The sequence below is a fragment of the Neolamprologus multifasciatus genome, chromosome 20 (assembly GCF_963576455.1).
Source record: "Neolamprologus multifasciatus chromosome 20, fNeoMul1.2, whole genome shotgun sequence".
Taxonomy (NCBI): Eukaryota; Metazoa; Chordata; class Actinopteri; order Cichliformes; family Cichlidae; genus Neolamprologus; species Neolamprologus multifasciatus.
The window spans coordinates 32,585,609-32,613,105 of NC_140458.1; the positions used below are offsets into that span (position 1 = coordinate 32,585,609).

At 41.5% G+C, this 27,497-nt stretch overlaps 1 protein-coding gene across 2 annotated transcripts in view; it reads right to left on the minus strand.

Moving 5' to 3' along the window:
• Positions 1-27,497, minus strand: part of cpne5a (copine Va) — an 88,422-nt gene that overhangs the window by 40,100 nt on the left and 20,825 nt on the right. The window contains exons 4-10 of one of the 2 annotated variants that reach the window (XM_085145270.1): positions 26,076-26,179; positions 24,944-24,983; positions 23,986-24,000; positions 23,749-23,825; positions 5,946-6,009; positions 1,470-1,573; positions 1,087-1,191 (exon numbers count right to left, since the gene is read on the minus strand). In XM_085145270.1, the coding sequence (XP_085001396.1) occupies positions 1,087-1,191; positions 1,470-1,573; positions 5,946-6,009; positions 23,749-23,825; positions 23,986-24,000; positions 24,944-24,983; positions 26,076-26,179 (509 nt within the window). The remainder of the gene's footprint in view (positions 1-1,086; positions 1,192-1,469; positions 1,574-5,945; positions 6,010-23,748; positions 23,826-23,985; positions 24,001-24,943; positions 24,984-26,075; positions 26,180-27,497) is intronic. The other variant, XM_085145271.1, reaches the window with a different exon arrangement.

Sequence of the window (27,497 nt, forward strand, 5' to 3'; positions counted from 1 at the left end):
ATTCTCGTGAGGGTGAAAAATGTGACTGCAGAGAGATAGTCAATACATCATTATTAATATATTGTAAATTTTGCTGTGTATTTGCAGGAGAAAAGGGAACAAGAATGAAAGACGGTAGTGCAGAAAATACAGCACAGACCAGCCTTTCTGTGCATTTTACTGGAGTCCAAAAGAAAAGCCTGTGGGGGAGAAAGCAGGCCATTTCTACTTATACAATTTAAAGAGAAATAAAAATGTCATGATTTGAAAAGTATTGAATGAAAAGACTGAGAAATTGCAACAGCCGTGCAGCAGGTCTCTTGCATAGATCTCGGAAACTGTAGATATTTTAAAAGAAAAGCCGAGAGACCCTAAATGGCTGCAGATTTCTCTTGTCATCAAAATCCTCAAAGGGAATCAGGATACTTTCATGCTTCTGCTCCATCTGTCTGACCCAATTAGCTTCTCCGGGCAGGTGAACAGAGCCAGGATTGAAAGCAGCGAACCTTCGCTGACACCCAGCGTAGCGGAGGCCATGGTTTGACGTGTTCTTCTACACACTCACACGGCTGTCTGGGTCTAAACATTTTCCTGCTTCTGCACACAAACACACATAGAAGGGCTCCTGCGTTGTTCCAGCTACCTGTCAACATCTTTAGACCGACTCTCCCTCTCCGCTCGCTCTCTTTTTTCTCGCTCGTGTTATTTTATCTTCCTGCCAAAACTCTTCCTGCTCCTTGGGTATTCTGCAATGCCCTTCACTCTGAAAAGATTCAGATAAGCTAGAAGTTGCCACCAGAGAAACCAATCAGAAACCCTGCAATGCTCTGAAAGGCTCTCGTGATTGTGGAGAAATCAATAAAGAGCCAGGCAAGGTGGCATGTAGTGCTAGTCGGCCTGTAATAATTGTCTATTTCAGCAGCAGATAGAATAACATTAGCAAATCAATTTGCTCTAAATCTGATAGCCCTGATCCACTTTGTAAGAGCTACACCACATATTAAAACTCTGCACCGCTTTAATTTCTCCTTGAAAAACAAACTCTGAGTGTGTGGGAATATTTGTTTGTCTTCCTGAGACTCACCTGTGCATCATCAGTCAACCTACCTGTCATAGTCTCCATTGCAGAGCGCTCTGACAGGGATGGAGAAGGGCTCCCACACAGGGTTCAGTGTGTTCTTCACCACCTCGGTCTTGTGGCAGATAGTGAACCTGGAGATGCAGTTCAAACAAACATCTCTGAAATATAAACAAACACTTAAAAAAATCAGTGATAAAATCTTCTCACATCTGAAGCAGAAAACTGCTTTGCCTTGAAACCATGTCTGCATGAATTCATCGGCATGCAGCTGAGTTCAAGGGGTCTCGATCTTATTTCCAATTTTCTCAACCCTGCTCCCCTTCCTCTTGGAGCTTCGTGCCCTCCAGCCCGGCTTTGATACGCCAAAACAGAAGACTTACAGAGACGCAAATGCGAAAGACAAACTCACGTGCCATCCTCATTACTTCTGTAGAAGACCATGAAGGGGTCTGACTTTCCAAAGAAGTCCTTTTTATCCAGTTTGTTGGCACAAAATTGCATGGTGGCGTAATCCTACAGACAAAGGAGGAAGGCAGTCAGAGAAATGGAATGACGGAAAAGTACAGGACACTTTAAATCCATGCTACTGGCTGTGTTTGCCTCCCGATGTTTGTGTCCACATGCTGTGTGCCAGGATATAAAAGCACTGAAGCACCAACTAAAAGCAAAGTGCTGACTGAATCTTAATAAGAGGACAGCAAATCCAAACAGTGGGCTCTAGTTTCAAAAACCTGCAAATGCATTCATTACCATTTCTTTATTATGCAACACCTGCATAACAATGTAGATGGAACACGGGAAATGAAAATACCTTGTGCTGTATAAAATAACAATAAGAGTAACCATACAGAGGCACATAAATGGATCCTAACACCCTGCACACAAAGAGGGGAGGGGCCTGTGTACAAAAGCATGTGGGGGGTGTGAGTGCAGCTAATGATACATTAGAAAGGCTGGTATTATCATAATTATACTCATTTAGGCAGCATTTCAATGTGCACTGCCACATCAAAGACAAAGAGCATGCTCCATAATGTTCTTGATTCCAGTTTGGCTCCCCGTGGTCACTATATAGTACAATAATGACGCTGCATAATGGGCACACTGGACAGGTAAATGTCCACATCAGAAGAAAAGCTCTGCAAAGTGTTCTCCATCAGCATCTCAATCATCATCTTCACCTGAATGATGTTCAAACCTTCTTAACAGCGTTGTACCCCCCCAAACGTACCACATATGTAAATCGGGGGTCTTATTATCACATCTTAGAGTTGTTAAAGTTTTATGCCAGAAGACATTGAAGCTTTCAAGGAGCAAAAAGAGGAGCTGTCTTTACCCAGCTGGTCTTCAGGGCTTTTAGGTTTTGAAGTGCCGCTGTTAGATCTAAACCAGCATGGTGCAGAGCAGGGCCTCTATTGATTGCTTTGACCCACATCAGTCGGACACAGTCTGCCACTGACCTGCCTCTCGCTAACCCCCAAAAACATCACTTTTTGCCTTGGACACAGCACTACCACGGAGCTACTATATAATTCAAAGTACAATAACTCCTGCAGTTTTCTCCTGAAGAGGGGGATATTATGCTTGTCCTCATTTTCTGCCAGTACAAAAGATGGCATAAAAGAAGAGGGTGAAAGGTGGGCGTAGCTACGCGCGGGTTTCATGCGGCAGATAATCTAACATTTTAAAACCTGGTATGACCAAGATTTTTATAATAGACTTAATTTTCTATTCAGTATGATCTAAAATGATTGAGTGAGTCCATAAACTTAGCAGGAAAGTATTTACAGAGGTTACATCAGAGAGCTGTATGTTCATAGACTTCTATAGGACCAGAAGACTCTTTGCAGCCACGGCTATTTCTATTTAGTGACATTCAGATAGAATAACACTTCACTGGCATCATATTTCCACACTGGAAGCTATGTACTTTTTTTAATTGTATATGCAGGACTCCAACCTGCCTATTGTTCAAGGGGCTCGCTGGACTAAATAAGAGTATTCAACAAGGTCCGATGTTAAATAAACAACTTATTTTGAACTATTTGAAATAATACAGTTACTCCTTTAGAGTGCAAAAGAATTAAATTGTTGCGCTGGAACAATTTAAAGAATGAGCTAATCTGATTACACCACAGTTTGAATCCTTTCACTGTGGTGGAAATGTTGAAGCAGGTGAAGAGTAACGCTATGATTAAAACAGTCAGCGCTGGCAGCTGAAGGGGTTGCTATATATCCATTTTCATTTCCTACTGTCATTTTCGGTTATTATCTACCTTTCTATCCAGCCTGCAATATCTTTGCATTTTCTACCTGCAGTGTGTCAAGCTCTCCCTCTGTGGTTTTTTCACACGAACGTTTAATTTTCCAAGGTGCTGTTTGGTGCATTGAAACTAACACATCATGTTGGGAGAGTTTGCTTAGGTCAGATATGAAAGCCCTTAAAAAAATAGATCCGTAGTATAACTGTCCTGTTTAACCCTGACACAGCTTCTACAATTACACTATCATGGCAGCACAGTGCCCTAAGCCTTCATTAGGCATGGATAACACATACCCACATCGGAGCCTAGCAGTGTTCTCTCATTAAGCGAGGAAAAGGCAGAACACTCATTTCAGCCACTGAGGTTTAGGAGCAGCAGGGGAATAGTGACTTCAGTCTACATCCTCCTACCCGTTTCTCTGCTCTACTAAGATATCACCGCATGGGGTAAGTGGCAGAGCGATGCACACTGCCACTTACAGAGAGTGGGGTGGGTCTATTCAAAGATATACAAAGCAATGCGCACAGTGCCTGGATTCACGTTACACAAGCTTATGACATCCTTGGGATTGCAGACTGTAGTGAATCACAAAATGAATCATAAGCTTCGCGCATCACTCCATTCATCCGGGCATTCGTCTATTATGACTGTAAGCCTCAGGTGAAGGATTTTTGTCAATGTAAGGATGAGCATTACGTAAGCTCAAAAAAGAACAGGAAAGAAAAGAAAAGTTTCCGACTACAGTGATAAAGTGATGAACGTTTGCTTGATAAATGAAAAATGTTAGTAATCAGGGTTTTAATGTTACCAGAGCTCGTTTAAATTCATTCAAGAGGTTTTTTATTTTATTTCATTTAATTTACTTGATTACTTTTTCCATATTCATAGGACGTGAGGCTGTTTTGTACAGACTAAAAAGCCTCTCTGTAGAAAACTTGTGGTGTCAAGTTTTATAAACAAAATCGCCACATTGTGAACAATTGTGAGTCGAACTGATAACCAGGACTGAGGTTTGCTGCTTCCATATGTTAAATGTTGTGTGGTTTACTTTTATTTAAATCAGACAGAGCTGGAGTGTGTGGAAGATGTGAAGCGAGCCAGCCACTGCTCTGCACTCCTATGTGCCAGAGGCAACGACAGCCAAGAGGAAGCCTTTGATCCACGCAGAGGCTGTTGCTCTGTCTAATGATACCTGGCAAATCCACCACGAAGGTGAGAGCCAACCCAGTTCTCGATTCACAGTCCCTGCAGAACTTCCCCAGTCGATTCTCCCTCTGCTCGTCTCACTTTCCCCAAACAAGAGTTGCAGTGTTTACCTCAGGCGATGCTGCAACTCAGCTGCCTCCATTTATTGGTCACAGGTGGATTATAGAATAAACAACAAGCAGATGGATGGTGGCAATCCAGACTGTAAGAATTCACAGGTGTGGTGACAGCGCTGTCACGCTTTTAGTACGTCGTTGCTTTCATTTGCCTGTTCTTTTCTCAAACCTGAGACATTTCTGTTCGGGGTTAAATTCTGTGTATACAGGGCAGGTCTGCGGTGACATGTCTAGTCAGTGTCTCTCTAATGGAGTCTGGGAGAAGGGAAATCATCATTTGTACCAGTAACGATCATTTGCATTTATATTACCGAATCGCCTCTTGAAGAGGTGCTTTGCATTGATGATGCTAACTCCTATCATTCGCAGATCCAATGCACCTGATGACTCACAGCAGCCCTCCAATGACTGTGAGCACTGACACTTCAATCCAGCAGTGCAGAATCAGTAATGCTTATCATGGTGGTTTCATTATCAGCATGTCTTATCAGTCTCACTCTAACAGGAGACTCTTTATTTGTCAGGGAATAAACAATAAGAAAAAAAACACCTAGTCAGGTACAATTGTTAAACAAGGTGCTTTTATAAGCTAAACAAGTACGTCAGGAAGTTAGAAACCACCGAATCATTGCTTACATGTATTAGGGAATCATAAAACATTTACAGAGAAGCTCAAGAGACTTTTTGTTCAGCCTCTGAGGGAGGCCGGTTGTTCCGGTCAATAAGTCCTGCTCCACTGGCAGCAGTATAATGTGATTATTTACTATCTTCATTTAGCAGTGTGGAGAGAAAGTCAATGGGCATTAGTGGACACAGGTTATTAACGCAGACTCATGGATTAACGCACACTACATAGGAGCAAGTGCCTGTTTTAGTGATTGAAATGAAGGCGGTCTCATTAAATAGCTATTCAAACGCATAGCATATCCACTATGTACACAAGCTCCAAATGGCAAACGCAATTGCAAAGTAACACGGCATATCCTGCTCGTTTAATGAGGACAGTTATGGCACAATATATCTCGCTGGAGTAAAGGATATTAAATATCCCACTTCACTTCAGCGGACTCGTGAACATCGCTAAACATAGATAATGGAGCAATTCCATGCAACGCAGGCGATCTCACAGTGACGTGTCACAATTTAACAATTCGCTCATTTAAAGTCAGACGTAATGATGCTTTAAGGGTCGAGTTCACATGAGACAAGTGAACGCTGCAAAACATTTACTCTGACACTTAAAGTGTAAACAGTTACAAAAGCAAAAAAAGTATGATGGTTAAAACTTTTTGGACTTACTCGGCAGTTTCCAAGCTCCTCCGCAGACAAGATAACAGTTCCACATTTCTTCCCGGGTATACCACTGTGAAAACAAACACATATCCTTCTCTCATCCAAGTAAAACTTTCACAGCGATCCATTTTGACCATTTTTTTAGATGTTAGCAGGTTAACAATCAGAGGCATTGTGTTGCATTTTGCTATACTAATCCATGATGCCAGTAAACAGCAAGAATTGTCAGCAGTTCTAGCGTCCTCTTTTGTAAATTCCACTGAGTCCGGTTATCTTTGGGAAAGGGGTTGAAACATCTAAGTGGAGCTGAAATGCTTTCTTGTGTCTTTCTATTCTACAAGTTTGATTTCACACCTTCTGAGCGATAGAAGAGGAAAGACCACAGATAAGATTCATGGATGTAGCGAAGGAGGACACGCACAGGGTTGGAGTGGCAGAACAGGACACTAGGGATAGGGTGAGATAGAGGCAGATGATTTCCTGTGGCAACCCCTAAAGGAACCAGCCATATATAGAAGAATAACCTTTTTGAGAGACAGAAGTATCAATAATTAGAAATATTTATGTTTCTAAGATTCTTCTTTATTTGAATTGTACAATAAGGCTTCATTTCTGGCTTATTTTCACATCCAATTGTATTTTAAATTCAGTAGTATATAGAATTTAGTATGACAGTGTGACAGCTCTAATGAGCACATTATTCCTTTTTCTCCACCTTAAGTGAATCAAAAACAAGTTATAAATATAGGCTCCCAAGTTTTCAGAGCAGCGTGATATCAGCCTGCTGAGAAGCCGAGCTCTTCCGATTCCCGATTGCCAGCGCCATATTGAGACTTTAAAGCTGCAGTTGTTTACCACTGATTCACGCTCCAGCAGATGATCAAGACATATCGCAGCACAAGAGGCGCTCTCTGCATGTCTGTGTTTCCATACATCACCTCTTCACTAAGCTGCCAATCCAGTGGCTGATTCGAACAGAAATAGAGACAGCGCTGCGTCACAGTTTGTCTTAAATGTTATTTGGCTGTATTTTTTGAAGCGGAACAAAATGACTTTTTTTTCCCCCTGATATCCAATCTAACCAGCTCTCAGCATCCACTGAAGCTGTGAGAAGAAGGCAGAATCCATTCGATCCAACACAGAGCAATACACCGTATCTGTTTTCCAATCATACAATAGCATTCCAGCTGCTACAGCTCCCATCATCCTTCTGGATAAAAAAGGAAATTACACGAGTGTCCTGCTGTGGCCTTAGCTGGAGACCAGTCATTAGAAGGTCAGACTTGCTGTGACAGACGTGTTCATCAAGCTGTGATAGCTGATCTGAATATCAGTACAACGACATACATACTGCTAAGCAAGAAGCAGCCTTTGACTATAATGGCAAAAGTTCCTTTATTCATAACATCAATCTCAAGCACGAACCTGAGTGAACTTTCAGAAATGGATTATGTCAGAGAACCCGAGCCTGCCTGCATACGAGATTTCTGTAATGTTTTTAGGACGTATGGTACGAGGTGTTTTCCATTCATCTCAATCAGGTTTGCCAGGACTGCATCACAAGAAGTAAAGCTCCATAAAACCAGTTGTCATGCTGTGGAGGAATAGTTCTCCAGGCTTCTCTTGTGCTTGAAGGACATCTAGCCACTCTTCCACTAAGAACATTTCAGACTAGAAATGTTCCTCTCAGGTCTTTGCCAGATTTTTCTTATTTCCTAAGAATATGATTTGCTGTTTATCTGAGGTACAGACAGTGTTGGGAAGGTTACTTTTAAAATGTATTCCATTACAGAATACAGAAAACATGCCCCAAAATGTATTCTGTAACATATTCCGTTACGTTACTCAATGAGAGTAACGTATTCTGAATACTTTGGATTACTTAATATATTATCATGCTGTTTACAACTACATGAATGTACTATTGCTGTGATTTATTACTGTTACTGACGGTCTGCGGCTCCAAACCGTAGTAAAGGGACCTCTGGCTAATACGTTGGGTTCTGTGTCGGGCTTTATTTGTTGTCTGGGTCAACCTTGCTAGCGAGAGACAGAGAGAGGCGTTGAAAGGCTGCTCCAACGGAACTTATTGTTTTTGGAGGAAAACACGAACACGGTGTACAGTCGAGTCTTAATAGCTTACTTACAACTGGGCTCGTCAGGCTCTCTTCTTGGCTGCAGTGGTTATTATTATATTTACATGCTTCCAGCTCCCGTTTTTGCTCGATGACAGCTCGTACTTTTCCTTTTTCTCCCTCCCTCGCTCACAGACACATAACGAGTATGGCAGTCCATTCTCCCTGCAGCACGGACTACACTGCCCATGATGCTACATTCTTTAGAGCTATACCTGTAGCATTCTGCCTATTAGCTTAGCACAACAACAACAAAAAGGCCTCTCTCACCCAGGAAACACGCAGAGAGAGCGGCACCCTGTAACCATGGCAACCGTAACGCTGCCGCCTGGAACAACAGAACGTAGCTGTCAAACAAAACCCAAACAGTCCTGACCCGCCACAACATGAAACAGGAAAGTACCGCCGTGTAATCCATTTATTTCAACAAAGTAACTGTATTCTAAATACCACCTTTTTAAACGGTAACTGTAACGGAATACAGTTACTCATATTTTGTATTTTAAATACGTAACGGCGGTACATGTATTCCGTTACTCCCCAACACTGGGTACAGATAAGGACACTGCAAAGCAGAGATATGCAAAGATTTCAGCTAATGGTTCTTTGGGAATCACCTTTCAGCTAAAGAAAGGAACAACGTCTGTGTTGTTGCAAAAGCCTGTTAGTAACAAAGTGTCTAAAGATGAGATTTTAAATTGTCTGTTTGCCAATTTGTCTAAGATGTAAAGACAACACTGGTTCATCCCTTGAGTTAGGCGCCTTTGTCATGCTTGAAATATTCATAGGTCAAAAAAGTGCTCAGATACAAGCAATAGACGGAAAATTAGTGAAAAAGCAGCCAATGCGCAACAACTTTGAAAGACCTTGAGCAAGCCTGGACAACTATTGCTCGTGACCACTTTACAAATTCTTTACATTTAAAAAAGTCCAGCTTCTGGGTACTAAAATATAAAGAAATGAGGGTCTGAGAGAGTTTTATACAGTACTGCACCTGAACTGAACTCTCACGGAGCAGGTCTGCTTAGTTTTCTAAGGTCAACAGAGTCCCGTCTCAGGGTGAATTAACTGTCCTTGAATTATTGATGCTTTACTCCAAGTCACCACCGTGTAGTTTGATGGCGCCCTGAAAAGCGAGTAAAGCTCTAACCAATGATGCCAGTAAACCCTGCACGCTCCACAGGTCATATTATCTCCCTGAGGTCACAATAATGTTAGATATTCCTATTAAACCAGGAAATGAGATATGCAATTGGTAAAGTATCAGCTCCAGGCACGTTTAGATGCACCACCCTGCTCTAATCTCTGCGGCAGAGAAGAGAGCAGGTACCGAAAAGGGCAATGGTCTTTTAAATCAGGTATGCATTATTGAGTTTGCAATTTCCCCTGACAATGACTAGTTAACGTGAAGAGCAAGCAAGCAAGCCCTGAATGGATAAATACAGTTCCTACTAATTATCGGTCAAACGTGACTTTGGGGGGTTTTTTCTCTAAATTTTTCCGCTCCGTGCTGCGATGTGACTGCAGGTGATGCAAAGTGTCCTGCATCAGGAGGCTTCATTCTCACAGCACTCATATACTGATGGTTTTTCAGTGGGGAAAATGCTGTGATGATGAAATTATGTGAAATGTTTGGCTGTGGTCCTTCTTTCCTGTAAATCTGCAATGAACACAGTCTACATTCTGTCAGCTGCGGGGGACCAACAGGATTTAATCAAGGTGGTCGTGTAAGTGCAAAACACATTTGTAACATTTTTAAACGAGTCCAGTACAACAAGATGAAGCTATTTTGTGATGTTTCACAGCCTGGCAATCCCCAGCTTAGCACAGCAACAATTTGAGACCTTCATTGTTTCAAGTTACACTATCATGAATATGCATGAAAATACACAGCATTGCCCTGAATATGTTTTCTAGCACACAGATGGCTCTGTTTTACAGTAATTCCTGGAGGTGAGATTGTTCTAGATACAAGGCAAAAGTCAAATAGTTGGCTTAGTAACCAAAACTGTAACAATGGGGAATGACGCAGAGAGAGAACTCTTTTAAAGAAGGAATAACAGCATTTAAATTCTGAGTTACAGAAAGTCTTAATGTGGACAACTTGTTCAGAGAAGCCTGGCAGCCTGTTAATATAAAAGGCTGATTAATGCAATATGGTAATATTCCTGCAGCATAGCAATACAGGTGAGTAGTGACTGCAATAACCGCATGCTAAGTATGTATGATGATCCTTTCCACCATTCTTAGTCCTCCATAATTCATCCAGTCACTTACAGGCTTCCCTTGGTACTCAGCAGACACAGTACCATAAGGGCCTGACCAACTAAATTCTAGTCCAGTGCTGAAACCTCAGCAGGACTAATTTTTAAAGTCAGATAAGCATTATGTCTGCTGTTCCTCCTTTTCAACAGAATCCCCCAGGATCAAACAAAACTTCATGAAGAGAAACAAATAGAGAGAGAAATGAAATAGCGCCTTGAAGCACAGCAGCTTCCTTTACCCAGAAAGAAACAGAGGCAAGAAGTGCTGTCATGCTCTTAGCTCTGAAACAGAGGGTTAGCTACAGCTGCCTTGACAGAACCTCTGTTTGATCAACTGAATGGAGAGAGATCAAGCAGCATATTTCAACATTACTACAATTACTCAGCCAAAGTTTTTGATACTGCTGTTCTGCAGAATACCGATGAGAGTACTGGGTGTCTCTATTTGCCAGGGAACCATGTATGCGAAGCATTTATTCCTCCAAAACGCAAGCATCAGAGATTATTAGGCATGACATATTATAATATGGATATTCAGGCTCAATGTATGGCCTCTATAATTTCCCATCTAGAGGCAGTTTCTGTCATGAAATAGTGATTCACAATCCCTGTATTCTCCATTACCTATCTGTGCGGAGGTGGGGTGGATGGAGGATGGTGAGATTAAAGTCCGAAGAGGGAGAAGGAAGCAATTGTTGATGCCGTTCACATTAGGTCATTAGGATGAGGGATGGTCTTGATATTTAACGACAGCGCAACGTGTCACGCATAAGAGAGTGAGAGAGGGTTATCTGCTCAACAACATGAGTGAGAGTCCTAGAAGAAGAAAGCGATTTTTTTTCACACTGCAGTTTCTGCAGGGTGGGTCTGCATATATTTTTTTTCCTGCGACGCATAGTGGCTGCACTGCTATCGTGCAAAGAAGTGTTATATTGCAATTTCACACCTAAATGGCAATTAATCACTTAAAACAAATTATTCAGTAAGGTTAGGTGCGAGCAAGAAAAAAAGGATCGGTTTAACTGCATTTCACTGCGACTGTCCAGGTCAGTGAATTGAGTAAATCTGCCTGGATGACAAGGGGACTGATATAAATGAACAAATCTAACGAGTTCCAGTCGAGTCGAAGGCTAGCAGAGATGGGTGGAAGGCAGATAATTGGGCTTTGTGCCACTGTAACCATATGGGGCAGTGGGCATATCATAGCTGAACAGAATTAGCCAAGGTTGCCAAAACTCTTTGTGGGTTTAAATGGGATTATACCACTAATCCCTCTGATCTTCATATACCGATAAGAATCCATAATCCTTCACCTTCCCAAGATTTTTTTTAAGAGGATGAAAAGTGCAACGGCTTATTCAAAAGGGCACCGGAATACTCGCTGTATTTCTCAGACAGGAGCTCCTTCCTACAGGTATTGCAGGAGGAGATGCTGTTTGTGTTCAAGGCTGGTAGCCACAGGCTACCTGTGCTAAGCTTTTTGAGGCTCTGTCAGAATGAGCACAAAGCTGGTAAACAGGGCAAAAACTGCGGCACAGAAAAATGTCTAATAGATATTATTAAACCATCGCAAGTAAAGAATGTGTTTACATTTTTACCGATGGAAACGAGGCGCATGGTGCGAGACAACATTATCACGAACCTGCCATCCTTCGTTCCATTACTACTCCAGTCATGTGTTATTCACCGGGTACCACTGACGGGTAAAGACCATCACCACAATCTCCCTCAATGGAGCTACTCGTGTTATTTATGTAGTGACTAATTAAACAAGAAATTTGATTAAATTAAGACTGTATTCCCTTCTATGAGTATAGTGATGTAATGAGATTGGTGTTGACGTTTTGATTGCATAAATAACAGCGCAGGCTTTAATTACTATAACAATCTTTGCTTTATTGAGATTTTGAATAAATGAGGCTGTCATCAACCACCTGCAAGCTAAAAATTGCTTGTTTTGACAGCAAAAGAGAAGAAGAAGCTGTCAGTCAGAAGGAAACTTTCTCTCTCAGTCTAAAGGCAAAACCTGTTCATGTCGGCGAGCTCACTCTAATCCCCGTGTTCTGCCAGTAACAGAAGCTCTTCAAGAGAGCATAACGAGTCATTTCCAATTTCCCCCTAGCAAGCAAAGAGCATCTCGCCAAGAAAGATTCCCAATTTCCATTGCTTTTATACTTGGAATGCATTTTATTGCACTTTTAAACTACTGTCATGGCAGAAAAAAAAGAAAGTACACCCTCTGTCAGTGCTAAGGTTTTACATATCAGGATATAATGAAAAATTATTTGATCCTAACCAGGTCTGAAAATTTGATAAATGCAACTTCACAAAACATGACAGTTTCCACCCTGTCATTAGTTATTTAACAAAAATTTAACCAAAATGCAGAAGCCGCAAATAAAAAACTAAGCAAACCTCATCGTCAAATAGTGCATTTAATCATTTTCTCAGGGATAATTTTAAGTAACTTGAAGTAATCACTTTCTGTATGACTTTATCAGTCTTTCACATTGTTGTGCAGAAATTCTGGCCCACTCTGTGTGCATTAGAGGATGCACAGCTCTCTTAAGGTCAGGTTACGGTCTGGACATTGCAACACCTTGATTCTTTTCTTTTTCGCCTTTTCTGTTATAGATTTGCTGCTGTGTTTGGGACCATTGCCATGTTGTATGACCCAATTTATGGCAAGCTCCAGCTGTCAGACTGCCTCACATCTGACTCTAGAATACTTTGGTAAACAAGCTCAAATCATCACCACTCCACCAACACGCTTTACAGTCGGTATGAAGTGTTAATGCTGTGCTTGGTTTTCTCCATACATGTCACTGTGTATTGTGGCCACACATCTCCACTTCAGTCTCATCTGTCTATAGGATTTTGTACCAGAAGCCTTGTGGATTTGTTCAGATGATATTTTGCTCTGCTGCCATGTTCTTTTTATAGAGAAGAGGTTTTCTCCTGCAACCCTCCCAAACCAGACTTGTTGTTAATTGTAAAGTCATTAACTTATACTTAAACTCAATTAGAGAACATATAACATGCTAACTGAGGCCTGATGTAGCTACTGAATTCGATGCAATTTTTCTGAGCACTGCATGAGGTAAATTTCTGGGATGTCAACTCATGGAAGGGATAATAATTGACTTGAATGTTTTCCACTAGTGAATAATCTTTATCTCTTTGTAAATGGCCTTATAAACCTTCCAAGGCTGACGGGCAGCAACAATTGCTTCTTTTATTATTAATCCTTTATTTATCCAGGTAAAAAATCTCATTGAGATTAAAAATCTCATTTCCAAGAGAGACCTGGCATCATGGCAACAAAAGTCACATACCACACAGGTATATAACATTTAAATCAAATACAATATCCCATACCAACATATGTAAAATATACAATAACAGATCAAATTAAGAGTACATTAAAAACAATCACACTGAGTAAAAGAGCTGTTCTCTCGTTCCTTTAAGACAGACTTAAACTCTCCCAAGGTAACCAACTCTGATAATTTCAGTTCCTTCTGCAGATTATTCCAGGAAGCAGGGGCAGCGTATTTAAAAGCCTTTTTCCCCAATTCTGTTCTGATTTTTAAGACCTTTACTGACGTCTTTTCCTGTTGGAGTCATGTTAACACACACCTGAATGCTTCAGACCTTCAATTAAACAAGTGAATTTGATTAGCAGCACCTGCTTCTGACTTAGTTTGTTACATAAATAATCATAAAATAAATATGTCGATTACTCTTATTATTCCACAATAACTAAAACCATACTATTAAGGGTGTATTTTCTATTTACCATGACTGTAGGTAATATCAACTCACAGTTCATTCTGCCCTCTGTTTTCCCTGCAGTGTTACTGTTGAGCCACCTTTCGCCCCCCCCTCACCTAGCGCTGAGCACATGTAATGAAATTCATATGATGTTGCAGTGGGTTGCCCTGACCTCCTCTGATTGCAATCTGCACACCGACAGATTGTTTTCAGCCTCTGAATAGATAGATCAGCAACACAGAGTGCCTTTCGGTTTGCTCTCTCACCTTTGCAGCAGACACAGCTTGTGGTCGTAACAGAAATTAACACCGTCTGCTCTGACTGCAAGAGAAATGAGCGAAGCTTATCGGAAGAGTAAAAACCTCCACTGCCCTTGCCTGCGCTTGCACTTGAGGCCTCGATTAGTAGCGTTAAGACAAAAATCTATTGCCTTATTACCTGCAGAGCTTTAAGAGACAATACTTATAACAAGCACAGTATATATATATATATATATATATATATAAATGAACCGTTTCCTTTCATCTGAGGCACAAAGCAGAAATTTTCCAAAGTCCTTGAAGAGTCATAAACAGAGCAATGTAGCTGACAATTTATCTGAATGAGTGGGAAGGCAAGGCAAACAAACGGTTTGTTGTGAGAGCTGCGCTGCAGAGAGGGGAGGCTTTTTGCTTCTTATGGAAGCAAAATGGTCCCTAATAAATCCCTGTTTCATCGGACAAAAAGGGTTCTTGTACACTCAGCACAGTTGGGGTTTTTATACATCTAAGCAGGAATACGCATTATTAGAGAGGGACTCTTGTTAGTGCTCAGCCTTAGAGCCCAAATTGGCATTTAGCAAGGCAGCAGAATGATCTAATTGTGTGTGATGCTCCGAGGCAGAGAATGCTGATTAGTATAAGCCGTCTAGAACAGTTCACCTCCCAATTAAGTAAAACAGACAAACACGAGGGGCTAAAAGTTAAAGAAACACTGTACCTGGTTGCATGTACCCATCTAGAGTGTCAAGAATAATTGGATTAGGGATTTTCAGTTTCACTAACAAATAAACTTCTCTCACTCCCACTCATTATTTAAATCTGTGATTTTATTTCATCTCAGAGGAAGCGCCGCCGTCAGCCATCTACATTAACCAACAACTTTCAAAGAACTGTGAGTCTCTGAAGTCAAGATGAGACAAGTAATGCCCTTTGTTTCAGCGTTCCCTGAGTAAATTTATGGTAAGTTATAGCGCTCTGCGAGTTTACACAGCAGTTTGAAATAATATTGCGGGCGTGACATTACATATTTGATCTTTTAGTATTTCAACTGTTAACTTTGAATACAATATAATGCTGCATTTCATAATTAGCTTATGTAAAAGAACCCTGTTAGAAACCATTTCATCTGCGGCTCTAACTGACCCGTCACCCAATCCATCCCTCGAGCAGAGATCGTATTGTCGTAACGACATTAGAATGCAGAGACAACCTGAATAGGAAGCTATTTATTGGCGCCTCCAACAAAGAGAGCACTAAACCAGATGAGCCAAGCAGAGGTTCACAGACATATCTGCTGGCTATTGGAGCGTTGGAGCCATTTCAAGTTCAAGTATGAAAATCCCCTCATATTTTCTACTGAAAAACAAACACACACTATATGGACAAAAGTACTGGGGTGACCGTGGCTCAGAAGCGTATCTGCAACCGGAAGGTCGCCGGTTCGATCCCCGGGCTCTCTGTCCTGGTCGTTGTGTTGGGCAAGACACTTTACCCTACCGCCTACTGGTGTTGGCCAGAGGGGCCGATGGCTCGATATGGTAGCCTCGCTTCTTTCAGTCTGCCCCAGGCAAGTTGTAGCTGTGGCTACAACCGTAGCTTGCCTCCACCAGTGTGTGAATGCGAGAGTGAATGAATAGTGGCATTGTAAAGTGCTTTGGGTGCCTTGAAAAGCGCTATATAAATCCATCCATCCACTTCCGCTTATCCTTTTCAGGGTCGCGGGGGGCGCTGGAGCCTATCCCAGCTGTCATAGGGCGAGAGGCAGGGTACACCCTGGACAGGTCGCCAGTCTGTCACAGGGCCAACACACAGGGACAGACAACCATTCGCACATTCACACCTAGTGACAATTTGGATTATCCAATTAACCTATCCCCACAAGCTGCATGTCTTTGGACGGCGGGAGGAAGCCGGAGTACCCGGAGGGAACCCACGCAAACACGGGGAGAACATGCAAACTCCACACAGAAAGACCCCGGCCTGATGTTGGAATTGAACTCAGGACCTTCTTGCTGTGCGGCAACAGTGCTAACCACCGTGCCACCGTGCTGTCTATTATATAAATCCAATCCATTATTATTATTACTGGGACACCTACAGGACTTGCTCAGGCATGGAAACCTGTACTATGAAGCTCCTGGCACACAGTCATTGCGCTGATGTTAATGTGAGAGGAGATTATTGATTTAGCAGAATTAAGTTACAGACCCTCTCTGTAACTTGATGTGGTCTGACACTTCATGGCAGGGTTAACATGGTTCCAACGCTTCCACTTTATAAATGTTTATAAAGGAAGACTGAATGGGCGGTGATTTTATAGTCGTTGGGCAATGGGACAGAAAACATGTGAATTCAAAGATTAAGAGGTGAGCAGAATACTTACTGTTTTAGATACCAGTTTTTAGATATTTTTGAAGTTTATTTATCTCTTTGTTTATTTTTGTTATTTTCTTTTATTGTATGTTCTTTTACCAGTATTTTTCACATTGTCTGCCTCAGTGTTTGGTCCTCTTTTCAGCATTATTGCTGATGAGAGCAGCCCACAGAGAGAGTACTGCAGCTTGAGGCAATCTCTGTGTGAATCAAGGACCCATTGTTTAGTAAATTACTATCAATTTCAACACTCGATCTTCCTTTTTTATAATTACAAACAGCCTGTGTGCACATAAGACTGCAAAGCAATTAAGAGAAGGGGCTCGGCGACTACTGCTTACAAACATATTTGTTTCAGTGAAATAATAATCAGCTAGAACTTCATCGAACTTCAAGGTGACACAGTTCTGCTCAAAGATGAGATTTTTAGCACACTGAAATAAGTTGGACTGCAGTTACAGTTTAAAACTGCGCAGTGTTTTTTCACCCCAACGTGCACTGATGCCCGGTGACCAGAAGGATGGAATATAAGTCTAATAAAAACCTTGGTTTTTAAGATCTGACCAGAGATTACAGATGAAAATTAGCCTGTTGAAAATAAACAAAAAATATTAAATATTATTCAATATTAAATAAAACAACATAAACCGGATCGCAACAGATATGAAAAGTTTGAAGTTTGAAAGATTTTTATCTTATTGCTGTTGTGCTAGATTGCATCAGTGTATTGCTGTTGTTGTCTTGACTATCTGTTCAGTCCTAAACTCAATTAGAGAACTGACACAATGTTGTTTTGATATGTTGAATTTTGACTTGTTTTGACAGAGAGATAACTCAGTAAATTAAAGGATTGATGATTTGATGAAAGCAGAACTAAGCTTTATTTAAAAAAAACATATTCTCCGTTCACTGCTTATCTTTCAACATCTGCATTGCGCTGTTGTGATCAGATATCACTTAACATGTGACAAACGCAATTTGATCAGTCGGTACTGATTGACAGATTAACATTTGTGGTGAAGTTTTTTTTGCATTTGCAATAACATGACCTAGAATATCTTCAGTGATGTGATTCAACATCAAATACACTCAAACCAGTCTGGGTTGATGAGGCGCTGGCTTGTGTCCCAGCAGCACTAACGCATGGAACATTCCTCCTAATCCAAAGCCAACAGGAGGCTCTTTCTTTCACGTTTTCTCAGTCCCTGTGATGTGGAGTAGCATGTAGATCTTCCACAGTGACCAACCTGTGAATCCTCTGCCCCCCACTTCAATAAGCTTGCGTCATGCCTTCCAGTCTCCCCTCCTGCAGAGCCCCACCAGCTCCTGATATGTGGATTTCTTTTTTTCATTTGCCTCCTCCATGTGGGAACTGTGAGCTCTAATAGGAGCAACTGCATGGAGGAGACTGATAGCGGTGCTGTGTCTGGCCTCTTTGAAGTTTCTATATCTCTCCAGATCCAGTTCCAAGTCTGACGCTGAGGTGAGCAGCCACGTTGCAGGTTTAGGCTGAGATTGTAGCAGTTCCCCAGTCTCTGCTGGCAGATATGTTTGCTCTTGGTTTTGGAGATGGTAACAGTGATGGTCTTTAGCATGTGGTCTTGCTTTCATAGCAAAGAGGATATGCATGTGAGTCGATCTTTTTGGGTTTTTGTCAGTCAACATTAAAGCTCTCATTCTGCACTTTATGCTCCCACCATATCCATGTAACCTGGTGCTGCGTGTCCAGCATCACGCTGTTCCGCTCTTCTTTGATGGCACTTGTCCTTTGCCTGACCAGATGCTACCGCGAACACCAAAAGCTTATGTTTCAGCTGGGACTCTGATGCCTCCAGGCATTCCTGGGCTCTCCATGTCCTGCCTGTCTGTACCATGATGCCTGCTGATACCAACCAGGAATCTTTGGAGTCCAGATATAGTAGAGCCTCTCAAATACAAGCAACGCTGAACTCGTCCCCAAGGCTGCTGAACAGGAGTTGCATTTGCTTTAACATCAGTAATTAAAACTCTGGGGGCAGAAACGCTGAGCTGTCCTGATTGAGATGCTTTCCTGTTTCCAAAATCAAACGGACACATAGACGCCTGCCAAAGTATGTAAAACTGTCATTGTGGTGTTTTCTAACGAACTAGGTATCTCCAGTTACCGCACCGTCACAATGACGCACACACTCTGACTCACGGGAGGAAAACAATAACAAGCTTTGACATTGCACCTCCCATATGAGAATGATTGGTGATTATTTAAAGTAATTATTATCATCACAAATCAGGTTAGACATGAATGTGTTGTGTGGCACATTAGCCACCGCACTAATTAAGCCACATGTTCTCACAGCAGAGAAAACAAATTAATTATCAGCAATTCTGAGATCAAACTTCTTGATTTTGATCAAGTACTACACTTTCTTTTATCAAAGGATGCTCAAAACAAATTATATCTTCATCAAAACAAGTAAAAATTCAAGAGAACATTTATCAGTTTAACTACACTTTCATCTTTTCTCTTTTAATGATATATTTTTAGCCCTACCCATGGGATTACTTAATGCAATTTCTGCCTGTCCTTTGACTTTGATGTTTTTATGCACGCTCTGTTTAGCCAAAATAAAAGTCTTTAAAAGGTATGCAGCATGGCTATAAGTACATTTATGGTAAATCAAGAACATCGTCAGAGTTCGATGGTCATAATTGAGCCAAGTTCAAGCTAAACTTTTAATGGTAAGTACCAAGGTTATTATCGTTAACGAAAACTAACGAAATAACAAAAACTAGAAGTGAAAAAACATTTTTGTTAACGGAAATAAAAATAAAAACAAAAAAAGGAAAACTAACTAAAACTATAATGAGTGTTCACAAAACTAACTAAAATTAACTGAATTTATAGCAAAAATGTGTTTAGTTTTCATTGATGTGTGCGTGTCATACAATAGTCAAGGGTGAAAATGAAGTTTAGTTTACAGATTTTTTTCTTGCTGTGTCTCATTATGCCAGCAGGTGGCAGCACGTTAGTCGAGTCGTCTGTGTTGCTGCTCCGTCCACGCGCAGAATCATGTCAGGAAAAGTCGGAAGAAAGCGCCAGAGTCCAATTTGGGATTACTTTGAATATGACTGTGTTTTGGATAAAGCAAGTGTCTTGTAGTGGAAAGAGACAAATTATGAGGGACATTTCTAAAGGGAAAAAAATCCCACAAACCTTAAAGTGCACTTGAAAAGCTCACACAAGAAGGCTAACCTAGCTTACCTTTAGAAGGTAAGGGAGCACACTCAACCCTCATCCCCAGAAAACAGAAGCTAACCCCAGGCAAGGCAGCGTGATGCATCCCGAGACAACAGGACGGGGATATCTACACAACTGTGTGCGTCAATTACCTTCAAAAAGTTTATCAATTCACTTGAACCAAAATTAGAACACCCGGTGCTGCGAGAGTTAATAGTCTCATTGGGGCCAAGATATACATTTTATAGTTGCCTGGTATCAATGGTTGTTCATCTGCCTTTATTTATTTATTTAAAGAACCCATAGGTGGGAATGTGAGTTGTCTGTCTCTGCGTGTTAGCCCTGCGACAGACAGGCGACCTGTCCAGGGTGCAGTATGGTAGCTGGAATAGCAACATACCCAAGGATGAGCAGAATGACTGATATGATGAAACTGGGATTTTGTTACACTTAATTATTGCAAACACAACTAAAGCTATAACTGAAACTAATCAAAACTAAACTGAAACTAAGGATTTTCAAAAAAATAAAAACTAAACTAAACTAGCAAACAATTGGTAAAAACTAATTAAAACTGATATAAAATTGAAAATCTGAAGTCAAAACTAAATAAAAATAAAAACTAATGAAAATTGCAAAACTATTAAAACCCTGGTAAGTACATGTAAACAGTGAGTTACAGTATTGAATTGACTTAGTACCTCTGTCTTTACTTAAATAGTTATAATGAATAGAGAGCTTATTCATTTCCTTATAACTGCAGCTAGAAAGAGGGGCTAACACAGAACAGATTCATGTGTGAGATGCATGAGAAGTGCAACATACTGTACCTATCAGAAGGTGTAAAGTTTATTTTTTCTTTGTCAGTTATCCTTCTGTATTCAGTGCTGGAAAAACATCATTATTCCTTTGAAGACGTTGGTTTTCCCACAGGAAAACAGGTCAGGTGAGCTTTTATGTGAGCTCTCAATTTATTCAGCTCCACATGCATGCCTTTGATATGTTATTTTTGTATATTTCCAGCTTTCCTCCCTCCCTGTGTGGGTTGATCGGCACACCCGCAGCACTCGTACTCTTCCTTATGTTTCATTTCCAGCTTTAAGCATGCAGCAGAAGGGCACAGTAAGGGTAGGCTAATGGGTTTAGCATGCTAATCTTGTGCTGCATTTATATGCTGTACAAACATACTGTGTGTGGTATATTTCACCATACTGACAGGAAAGGTTACAGCTATTTTTTTAAATTAACACTATTATTATGTTGCCTACACAACTATATTGTGATTTGTTCCTGCAGGCAAAACGACAACAACAACAACACAAAAACAATCAAAGCGAAGAAAGCTGTGTCACAGCACCCATGTGGGTTTATTTTTTTCAAAGAAACCATTCACCCCATCAGTCACTCAGCTTGACATTTCTTCCTACACCAATAATTTTGATGCATGCCTCTCATTAAAAACAGATTATAAACGGAAGTATTTGTACCACTGTGTCTGTAATGAACCACTGGTCTGTTCACCAGTCTGTACACTTGCCTTTACAGGAGTTGTTGGACCTCTGTGTGCAGTAGCATGAATGACGGACACGACACATAAGGTATGTTACTGTGTTTGCATTTTGATTTTCTGTAAACTCTCTTTCTATACTTAAGCAGCATGCATCAATGTGCTAATCTTAGCTCAGATATGTGTGTCTCTCAAGCTAGCAGCACTCCCTGAGAAAGGAACCAAAAGTGTTCACGGGAGTTTTGCACCCTTGGCAAGTGGAGGGAAGGATGTGATGTGATGTTATATTTTATTTAACTGAACTGTGAAGCACCTATATGCAGTTTTTTCAGTTATAGATAAAATCTCATATTTCTCATTTTAAGGAGGTCACTCTGTATATTAGCCTGCTCTCTTTGTCAGAATACTAACTGACTGACTATAGTTTTTCAGCTATGTAAACACTGGGAAAGCGAGGCTAAATGTCAACGGCTGGCAAACCAGCTTTGCTCCTCATCTCCAGTGTCAATGTTCTCTCTCTATCCATATTTTCCATCTGTCTCTACTATCTGTCAGCATGGGTGAAAATGCCAAAATAGCTTGCCTCTATCCTCTTGCCAGCCAGGAAAATACTACCGGTATATTGTATAGCTGTAGAGGAAAGAGTTGAAGCCACATATCTTCCAAGCTGACTGCATATGAATCTGTAAACACACAGTTAGCTCCTAAAAAAGTTTAAAAAAGGGAGGCGGAGGAGTTAGAATTGACTTTAGATTTAAAATCAAAATTATGGGTAAGTTTTAGGCTTTGTTATGTGCTTGCGTGCTGGTTGGAGCAGAAAGAAAAAGAGGGAGAGGTCGGGAAGAACAAAAGGAATAAAGAACACGATGAAGAAAAAAGGGGTCAAGCCAGAAGAAAAGAATCTGGTAGATGGAAGGAAGACGAATAAATGAAAGATGAAGTCTGGAAAATAGGGAAAGGGGTGCTGATGTGCTTCTTAAGCAGGTCATTGAATGCAGCGTGCCTTGGGAGGGCTCCTTTAAGCATGACTAACAGATTTCCTCAGTCCCTGCAGGAGCCGTTCCTCAAAGCTATGGCGCAGAGAAACAGTGTCACTTAAGGATGTATGACAATGAAATGGAGCACAAAGCCATTAAACAACTTCTGGGATGTCGTCTATCACAGGAGGGGAGAAAAACTACGTTTCTCATGCACGTTATTTAACTATTCAAAGAAAAAAAGAGGGCAAATGAAAACTGCACCCTTAACTGAGTGTCATGGAGTTGAAAAGAATCAAAAGAAACCTTCACTGTTCTTGCGCTTTGTGAATTGTTACTTCCAAACTTGACAGGAACAGCTAATAGCAACCCAAGTGAAAGTTTTCACAGGGGCTCATTTCTTGATTTTATAAATTGTGGACTGTAACATCAAACTTATGATCATCATCACCCTCTCAGCAACAATCAAGGTACCCTGCTGAGGTTGTGGAATCAATACTTTTCTCCATCGTGTGTGCCTGGGCTCCTCATCCTCCTCCCTGTCTCTGATGTGAGGTGTGAAGCCTAGTTTACAGCACACTGGCGAACACTGTCTCTTGATCCTGCTCATCCTCTTATTCAACACTGAAGGGCACCGAGCTCTGTAATCCCCAACCCCCGGTCCCTGGCTGAGTTCGTGGTCGACACCAAAGCCCTGCTGTTCTCACAAACCCCCCCGCTGCCGGGGCCAGCACCGCCTCATACTTCACATAGAGGCATATATTTTGCACTCATGGTCTCACACACCAACACAGGCTTCACAGTGTGTCAAACCCTCCTTCGCACTCTCAAAAAGACACATAACTCAAAGAGCTGCACACAGGTCTGTGGGTGCCAAGTGCTTCAGGCTTTCTTATTTCCCAGTTTACACTAAGGAGCTGATAGTGTCATGTGTCTCCTGCTGACTTCAATCCACTCTTAGAGCTAGATCACCTCCCTAATGACAGTAATTGTATTGTGGAAGCCCCTGGTCATGTTCAATTACCCATTCCCATCCAAGCACATTGGTCTAATCTCGCACTGTAATGTACAATAAAGATGGCTCTAGAAGGGAGATGTCAGCTTCGCTGGCATGGATGAAATCCAACAGAAGAGCCATGCTGTAACTGAATAGGCTGAGAGGTGGCGCTGAGTTTTCATTATCTCGTATCTGAAAACTTCCAAATTAAAACTGCTCTTTGTCTACTTCCATTTAAAAAACACTGAGAGCCTACCATTCTTGTCGCACAACTCTGCAAACTGAACTGTGAAATCTCCACTCACCCGAGCGGTTTCTCCAAGCGACTGGCAGGTGAGCCCACGATCTCTCCCAGCGTACAGAAGACCTGTCCCAGGAAGTCCTGCCATGGGGAGGAGGGCATAAAGTGGGATCGAGAGAGAGACGTAGGACGGGAACATTCAAATGGATCACGGGGGGTAACAAGGAGAGGCCGTGAGGAGTTTAGCATAATTGTCAGCATTGTACAGTTATTAATTAGGACGTCTGAGGCAGACACGTACGTTAAATTCGGTTGGCTTCCGGGGTGAAGAAGGAGGAGGAGGAAGAAGAGAGAGAGAGACCAGGCAGCAGCAGTGACACAACAGAGCATATCATGGAACAGAAGACACATGACTCAAATACCAGACTGTCATCAACAAAGTGCGAGAAAGAAGAGCAAAAGTGAAAATGCGAGAGAGCAGAGAGGCAGAATGAGAACAGCAGAGGGTAAAGAGTCCCAGAGCCTCACAGGAAGCGAACAGGAGAGCGAAAGAGCGCAAAAGAAGGAAGGTGACGGAGACACACATCATACAATGCAAAAGCGCAACAACAAAGCGTCACGTGACACATTTGATGATGAGCATTTTGGCAGTATGCAAACCAAGTGCTGCAAATATATTGTTTTGTGTCTGCATTGTATGAGTTTATCTATCAAAGCTTTCAGCATAAAAGGCGGCACTGACATACATTCACCTTAATGAGCTGTTCTCTTGAATGTATGCTGCACAACAAAGGACCTCGCCTTTCAGACAGTCCTGCCATTTTAAAATAAATAGATACTGTTTAGAAAAATTGTCTGTCTTGGAAATCAAAATTCGCAGCTGCAAAGAGCACCACGGCGCACACAGGGAAATGTGTTGAATAGCTTTGATAATGATGTGCAATGCTTCATTTCTCATTTAAAAGAAAAAAAAAGTAATGAGTCTATGCCAGATGCAAATGAAAGTTTGATTATTATCGCTCCGGAGGAATAATATAGCTCATTTTAGCTGATGAAAGACTAAAAAAAAGTCATAATAATAACAAACAACATTTTGGCAGATGAAGCACAATTCACTCATTATTTCTGAATATATTTGAGCATTTAGATGCTACAAACTTTGGTTTGCATAGAACCTAAATATCACATGCACTGACGACTGAAGGGTTGTGTATGAAGTAAAGCTGAGCTCCCGACTCTTAGAAAAGTTTTTCACTTACGTGCTTTGCCAGATCTGGACTTTTCGAATCAATATCATACCTGAAAGCACAAAGAGACCACAAAAGGCAGAGGTTAGTGCGTGGGCACGACAACAGAAGATTTTTTTTTGTGCTGGAGCTAATTAAAGGAAAATGACTGCGGCGTGGACACTTTTTGTCTGTCAATCACACACCGGGGGAGAGCCGCCTAGCCCAAAAAAAAAAGAAAAAATGGGGAGGGGGGAAGAAACACGTAAGCAGTAATGTGACAGTTAATTAAGGAAGTCATTCTATAGTTTATGAATGTAATTTCCACTCTCTGCCAGGGGGCACGTACTGAAACAATCCACCAAAGGAGAGTAGGTTTGGAGCATCTGCCAGTCAAACTTAATGGAAAAGTAATTAAATCTGAGCACGCCCTGCCTCCCACCTCTGTGATGAAAGAGAGATGTAAATGAGTAACGCAGATTGTGAGGGAGTGCAGTCCCTCCTTTACTGTCCCAGTCTTGCACCAAATTAATTCATTAAGTGTCTAAAACTCCTCAGAGACCTTCAATGCAGAAACATCCTACAAGTCCACCAGGGAATTCATGCTTCGGCGGATATGGATTTTTGAAAGAACATCTCCAATCCTGCAGGAAGAAGGGGGGTGGAGAAATTATCCTGATTCTGTTCTGAGAGACCTCAAAATGAAGCTGCACCTTCCTGACCCTTTCACTAGTCAGGCCTTTTCAACAGAGGAACGCCAGGACAGCGGCCTTTGTGAGTTTTATGGGACTTGCTTTCAGACATTTGCTTTTCTTAGCAGCGGAGAGATTAAGGATAAAACTTTATATGAAATATTTATCACCTTATACCAATCTCCACTCAACGAATGACTACTGAGACACTGCACCAATGAATAATTCCTTGGGAGAGACTCAAGCTGATGACGAGCAAGAGAAGATAGAAAAAGAGTGACTTTGAGAGAAAATGACAGGCAGGAAAAAGGGGAGAGGGGATGATGAGATAGATGGGGGACAAGGAAGCACGCTAAGGGAGAGGATGTTAAGAAGATGCTGTGTTGGAAATAAACTGGAGAAGAGGGCGGCATAACAAAAAAAAAAAACTCAGTGTGTGTCCTCGGAGAAATGGATCAAATAGAATAACTTACACGTCAAAGCGCAGATTCTGCTTCTCCTCGAAGAAGTAGTCCAGGATGTACTTCCTGACAAAGTCTGGGTTTAGCGTGTTGTCTATCACCTCTGTTCTCCCAAACTAGAGACAAGACAAGGTAGACGTGAACAAGAAGCTTTGAGAATCTGTATTTACTGATCTATTACCTCACACCATCCCATCTATCATGCTACCAAACAGCCATCTGAATTAGTATTAACAGGAATAAAAAGGTTCTATCTTCTTCTTCTTTACCTTTTCACATTGTGCTGGGCATGCATAAGCTTGCAGAAGGCATTTTATTGAGTCCAATTACACTAATTTTCTTTAATACCACATTCACGCCTCCATCGTTCTCTAAAGCCACTTCTAGGGCAAGTGGTGTTTTTACATTTGCTTTTACAAAGGGAAACTAACAACACTCCTGCAAAAGGAAGGGCAGACACCAAAAACCATTACATCAGTGTTACACAGCAAGACTTTGTGATGAGGTGATGTGCTGACAAACAAATCAACAAAAATGGAAAGAGTTGCACCCTCTTCCTCGTGAGCACACACGCATTAATTGTTATCCGACATGAATAATTCAGTCAGAAAGTCAGAGAAGTGATGTCGAGCTGCATAAATAAAACATCGCCGGTAAAAAAGAGTAACCATAAACTGACACGGTGAATTAATAATAGCAGTGTTAGGGCTTATTAAGGAGATGAAACAGCGGGATTACAGACTCACTTTTCTGATTACATCCAATGGGGTTAAGACTCAAAGTGAGTCCTAACATGAAAGCAGACAAGCCACGCTACGCGAGCGGAATACGTTGAACGGATGGACGCCGATGCTAATGCAAAGACAGTCGGGGTGGATTGGGTGCAACTTATGACAGCCTAAGAGTGTGGGTTTGTTCAAGTGTAGCCTGCCATCAGGTATAAAAGTGTGTCTAGGTCTATAAAAGTTTAACTACTCTGTGTGTATGTGTGTGTGTGTCACTACCTCCTCTCCTGCTTTTCCTGTCAAAAAATGTGAGAGCTCTGCTCCGGCAAACGCAAAGAAGGTGAAATCTGTCCCGAGCGAACAGCAGCCTATTTTTAATGACAGAAGGTGTATGTGGCAGCGGGAGGGCTATAGCATATTCACTTTGGTGCCACGCCAAACATAACAAAGGAAGAAGAATCAGCACCAGAGCAGCTAAAAAAGCCACCCGAGGAAATAACAGATCTCCCACTCCACACATTATCTCCACCTTGGCAAGTACATGTAAAGCCAACGTTGCAAAGCTCTACAATTAACTGTCAAGAGAGAAAAAAAGACCCTTCCTGCAGGGATATCCGGGTGCTGGCAGTGTGACTTCTTTCCCTTAAGTAACCCTGTACTGAAATAAATCGTGAGCCCTAACGTTAGAAGATTTATCTTGGTAAAAAGA